The sequence below is a fragment of the Oncorhynchus nerka genome, linkage group LG3 (assembly GCF_034236695.1).
Source record: "Oncorhynchus nerka isolate Pitt River linkage group LG3, Oner_Uvic_2.0, whole genome shotgun sequence".
Classification (NCBI taxonomy): Eukaryota; Metazoa; Chordata; class Actinopteri; order Salmoniformes; family Salmonidae; genus Oncorhynchus; species Oncorhynchus nerka.
Window position 1 is genome coordinate 44409829 of NC_088398.1, and position 6000 is coordinate 44415828.

General features: G+C 40.0%; 1 protein-coding gene across 1 annotated transcript in view; it reads right to left on the reverse strand.

The window, feature by feature from the left end:
• Window positions 1-2876, reverse strand: part of LOC115116274 (potassium voltage-gated channel subfamily H member 7-like) — a 97199-nt gene extending 94323 nt beyond the window's left edge. The window contains exons 1-2 of the mRNA XM_065012426.1: window positions 2519-2876; window positions 1731-1961 (exon numbers count right to left, since the gene is read on the reverse strand). Of these exons, the coding sequence (XP_064868498.1) occupies window positions 1731-1961; window positions 2519-2594 (307 nt within the window). The 5' untranslated portion in view covers window positions 2595-2876. The remainder of the gene's footprint in view (window positions 1-1730; window positions 1962-2518) is intronic.
• Between the last annotated feature and the right edge of the window lie 3124 nt (window positions 2877-6000).

The window sequence follows — 6000 nt, forward strand, 5'->3', positions numbered from 1 at the left end:
CACCAATTTGTAAGTCGCTCTGGATAAGAGCGTCTGCTAAATGACTTAAATGTAAATGTTAAATGTTAAATCCAATTTGTGTAGGAAACAAATTGAAAGGAAAATAGAAAAGCCCACCTGTGAAGCTGGCGTGCATTCCAAATGCCACACTTTTGGAAATATAGTGCATACATTTTGTGCACTGTGTAGGGAATATAGGGTACTATTTGGAAACAGCACTGGTCTGTGACATGTTTACAGTTCCAGTCTGATGATGGTACATTGAGTACTAAATTAATTGTTTTGTTCATACTCTCATAGATTTATCTTTAAGGATTGTGGCTGGGCTTGGCTGTCTCTCCACTGTTGAGAGATTTTGTGGGATGGCATTCACATACTGCAGACATTCATTGATTTATTTTCACTGTGAAACAAGACTGTGCATTGAATCGCTATGAGCTATTTGTATCCTCATTAAAATAGTCTAGAACAGCCTTGGAGACTGGAAGGTGAGTCGAAGCAAACTGTGCGCTAGACCAGAGGGAACTGAGACAGCACTTTCCATTCCTCTGTCAGAAATAACAAACTACTCCCTATTGTGTCATGGCAGCTGACCAATCCCTGTTAACCTTGTCAGAGTCAAGATTCACTCTCTCTCTGCTTGCGTGTATCTTGGTCACAACTAGGGACTAAGATAAAGTAAACTACCATTTTACCCCTGCCATACATAAAACACATCTGAAATTGATATGATCTGCTGGTTCATACTGCTAGATGCTGAATGTCACTTTAATACCTCTCATATGCCATGGTCTTAATACAATGTCATGTTCAGACTTCTGGTATTGTCTGCCAAGCCACTGATTACACCTCCATTATGCAATGGGCAAATGTTTTTTTTTTTTTATCAAGCCAGAGATCATTGTCATAGGTTAGCTTGCTTCCTCGCTTCGAGTATAATAACATTCCCTGAAACTCTCTCGTGACATCGTGCCTCATAACCAGAACGATGATATCAGTTATGGATTAAGACAGGAATTGTAATTGATGGTAGCTACCTATAATATTTTCCAGACATAGCATATTTCAGTAAACGCAAGGGAAGATCCACATCATACATGGGTCGGAAATGTTTTTCCACAATTTGTTATGGATAGATTTTTTTGTCCTTTCCTATAAATGTTGTTTTCCAAGAAAGAAAATACCCAACCCTTGAATTGGCTTGTGGATAATTATAATTATCTTGTCATAGACGAAATACTCACATAACAGCCACAGTTTACTGCACAGTAGTCCACTGTACAGAAGATCAGAAAAGTAGCATCTACACGAATAGCGACATTTATAACACAGGTCAATGGAGACAAACACTTGATGGAAAGAAAGGCTCTCATTACTTCTCGTTGTCAAGTGCCCTGTCAAGACTGGGTCACCTCATCTCTACTGTGTTCACTGACTGTGTCTCTAATAGCATAGCACCACATTTAAGAGCTCAGCTAACCAAAACAAGGCAGCATCCCAAATGGCAGCCTATTTCCTATATGGTGCACTAGAATCCACAGGTCTCTGGTTAAAAGTACAACAGTAGTGCACTACATAGAGAATAGTATGCCATTTGGGACACATTTGAAATGATTAAGGGGGCTGTCTTGTGGTGGGACTGTAGTTTATGGTTTCTCAGAGGCAGCCTGTCGCACCTAGTGCATACCACCACCTCTCCTGTCTGTCGCTGGCCTGGTTCACTGACTCACCATCTTTGCGGTGATATGTGATTTCCACCTTGCGCTCCTCTGAGCCCATCAGAGCCTGGGCCACCTGGCTGATGGCATGTGTGTCAGTGTGCTCGCCGTGGAGGAAGTCACAGGTGCATGGCTTCTGCATGACATCCGGTCTGGAATAGCCGGTCATCTCACAGAAGCCGTCATTACAGTAGATGATCGCACAGTTCTGTACACGGGCATTGGCTATAACAAATTTCCTATCTGTAAGAAAACAAAAACGATACACAATGCTATCAAACCAATCTTTATGTACAGCAGTCTAGAGGTAATACATTACAATTTGAGAGTTTTTGAACATTGCTGTACTTGATTGTATTATTACAATGGTGATATATATTTTAAAATCATTTTTGAGACTTTTTGAAACAACTCTTGATTCCTGAGTAAAACTATTAACTTGAAGCATACAGGCGCATAGGAGATTAAAAAAAATAATAATAATTGATTGGACTAATATATTTATTTTCTAGACACCCAAAGGGGGAGGCTCAACTCATCCACCACTAATGATACTAAATAGATAGTAAATAGATAGTAATAGATCATGACGATATAGTAAAGCTCAACAAAGTACATTATTGACACTGATTTGTCACTAACAAATTGATTTCAATTAACAAACCCCATTCTTAATTGGACAAGTTCAAACTGTTTTTAAAACGTAACTTCATTTCCAAACAGACTGATATACACGACTGCCACAATGCCAAGAATAACGCTTTAGATTAAAATGATGATACTTGGGATGGTATACTTACTCTGTCCTTCAAATTTCCGTATTATTATTCCAAGAAATGTATTTTGTGGCGCAACGTGACCTCTCCGAACAGGCATGATTATTCCGTGGTGTTGTATAAAAGCGCTTTCGCAATGAGACCTGAAGTTACTGTTGTAGCTTCCTCTTCTTTATATTTCCTTTGTCACAAATCATAGCCTACTCGACGCAGACGCACTTTCCACTTTAAATGACCTTTCCCAAATTCACAAGAATACGCTTTAGCCTGCATGCATACCGGAGCATTTGAATGACTCCTTACCGATACGCACGGAATCGGGGAGGATTGCCTGGGTCAGATGTAGTTTGTAAACCATTTCTAGTTGAAGATGGATGCGATCTTGACGTTCTCTGTGGTGATGTGGTGGACGACTAGAGGACAGGGGCTGATATGCCAGGGGAGTGACGTTACCCCTAGGGGCTTAGTACACAGCGCTGCCACCTCGGGTAAGGTTAATTCTTTGTGCTGAGAAAGCATACATCAGTCAAGCAATCTCGAAAACCTGTACAGTAGGTCCTCTTCAGTGCGCATGTAATACGTGCTTAACGAGTTGCATCTTTGAGTTGGAGCCACGTGTTTTACATTTTTTTACGTACAATATAGCATCCATGGACAGAATATTCATGAAAAAGCTTTGAGTTCATAGTACAAATAAAGTACAAAGTACACGATGAATGAAGTATGTACTTTATCCATCGCATTTGTTATGTCATTAATATACATCTTGAGCGTTATCATTTCAAACTGATAACATGAAAGCGTTCTGTAACAAAGTGTGAGTAGCCTACTTACTGTATGCAGTAGCCTAGTAATAGCGCACGAGGACTTGTCCATGGTGCTGAAGTTTCAGCGAGGACACATGGGCGCAATTGAGACCTCTTGATTTCCTATAAAATATTGTTTAGCATTGATTATATAGCCTATTGACAGTTTTTAATTGATTGTATAGTTCTACCTTGTTGTGTAGCAAAACATAGTTTAAGTTGATTCAGTAGGTGTTGCATTCCAATTTATGTGAAACCCATACCAGTCTAATACACAGCTCAGATAATCTCCGTAAAGATATGCAAATGTGTGCAGAATGAAAAGCCCTTCATACTGTCCTGCAACATTTGTCCATGTATTTCAGTATAGGAGCTCATCGCCTATCTGTTCCATTAAGAAAACGGGTTGAATGAAGGCATGACTGACAAACACAACCATGTGTATAATAGAGAGCCTTAGCATGTGTGCCTTACGTGTCTGCTTCTCTTCTCATTTCACTGTCAGCTATTACAAAGTCTTACATAATATTTTGTCTTCCAGCATTCTTTTTTTCCAGCACTGCTATTTTAATCTGTCTGATATTTATATCAGCACCATTGAACTGCAAGCAAATATACAACAGAATAAATATATACTCTAATCTCAATTTAGCCATATTTTGGCATCTGGCGATACATACACTATATGCGCAAAAGTATGTGGACACCCCTTAAAATGAGTGGATTCGCTATTTCAGCCACACCTGCTTCTGACAGGTGTATAAAATCAATATGTCACAATGTTTTGCCATCTGTTTCAGGGCCACATGCGCTGATGTTACAACAACCCTAACACACAATAAAGCCATCATACTCAACAGGGCTCCTGGACAGGCCTCTGAAATAGCCCCTAATGGCAGGAGGTCTGCAATTTACATAGTGATACATGCCTCAGTGTCTATATTGTAGGTGTCTCCGTTTACAATCATATTAGATGCCTGAGGGAAGTAGGCGGAAGAGGGAAGACTTCTGAAGTTCTGCTTGTTTCGACTGCCCCTAACAACCAACTAATCTCTTTGAAAAGGGCCTACAGTTGAAGTCGGAAGTTTACATACACCTTAGGCAATTACATTTAAACTCAGTTTCCACAATTCCTGACATTTAATCCTAGTAAAAAATTCCCTGTCTTATGTCAGTTAGGATCACCACTTTATTTTAAGAATGTGAAATGTCAGAATAATTGTAGAGAAAATGATTTATTTCAGCTTTTATTTCTTCATCACATTCCCAGTGGGTCAGAAGTGTACATACACTCAATTAGTATTTGGTAGCATTGCTTTTAAATTGTTTAACTTGTGTCAAACACTTCGGGTAGCCTTCCACAAGCTTCCCACAATACGTTGGGTGAATTTTGGCCCATTCCTACTGACAGAGCTGGTGTAACGGAGTCAGGTTTGTAGGCCTCCTTGCTCACACACGCTTTTTCAGTTCTGCCCACATATTTTCTATTGGATTGAGGTCAGGGCTTTGTGATGGCCACTCCAATACCTGGACTTTGTTGTCCTTAAGCCATTTCGCCACAACGTTGGAAGTATGCTTGGAAGACCCATTTGTGACCAAGCTTTAACTTCCTGACTCATGATGCCATCTATTTTGTGAAGTGCACCAGTTCATGATGGTGTTCTTCGGTTTGCAGGCCTCCCCCTTTTTCCTCCAAACATAACGATAGTCATTATGGCCAACAAGTTATATTTTTTGTTTCATCAGACCAGAGGACATTTCTCCAAAAAGTACAATCTTTGTCCCCATGTGCAGTTGCAAACGGTAGTCTGGCTTTTTTTATGGCGGATTTGGAGCAGTGGCTTCTTCCTTGCTGAGCGGCCTTTCAGGTTATGCCGATATAAGACTCGTTTTACTGTGGTTATAGATATTTTTTACCTGTTTCCTCCAGCATCTTCACAAGGTCCTTTGCTGTTTTTCTGGGATTGATTCGCAGTTTTCACACCAAAGTACATTCATCTCTAGGAGACAGAATACGTCTCCTTCCTGAGCGGTCTGACGGCTCCGTGGTCCCATGGTGTTTATACTTACTATTGTTTGTACAGATGAACGTGGTGCCTTCAGGCGTTTGGAAATTGCTAATAAGGATGAACCAGACTTGTGGAGGTCTACAATTTTTTCTGAGGTCTTGGCTGATTTCTTTTGATTTTCCCATGATGTCAAGCAAAGAGGCACTGAGTTTGAAGATAGGCCTTGAAATACATCCACAGGTACACCTCCAATTGACTCAAATTATGCCAATTAGCATATCAGAAACTTCTAAAGCCATGACATCATTTCCTGGAATTTTCCAAGCTGTTTGAAGGCACAGTCAACCTAGTGTATGTAAACTTCTGACCCACTGGAATTGTGATACAATGAATTATAAGTGAAATAATCTGTCTGTAAACAATTGTTGGAAAAATGACTGGTGTCATGCACAAAGTAGATGTCCAGACCGACTTGCAAAACTATAGTTTGTTAACAAGAAATATGTGGAGTGGTTGAAAAACGAGTTTTAATGACTTCAACTTAGGTGTATGTAAACTTTTGACTTCAACTGTAGCCATGCAATCTCCATAGACAAACATTGGCAGTAGAATGGCCTTACTGAAGAACTCAGTGGCTTTCAACATGGCACCGTCATAGATGCCACCTTTCCAACAAGTCAGTTAATTAAAA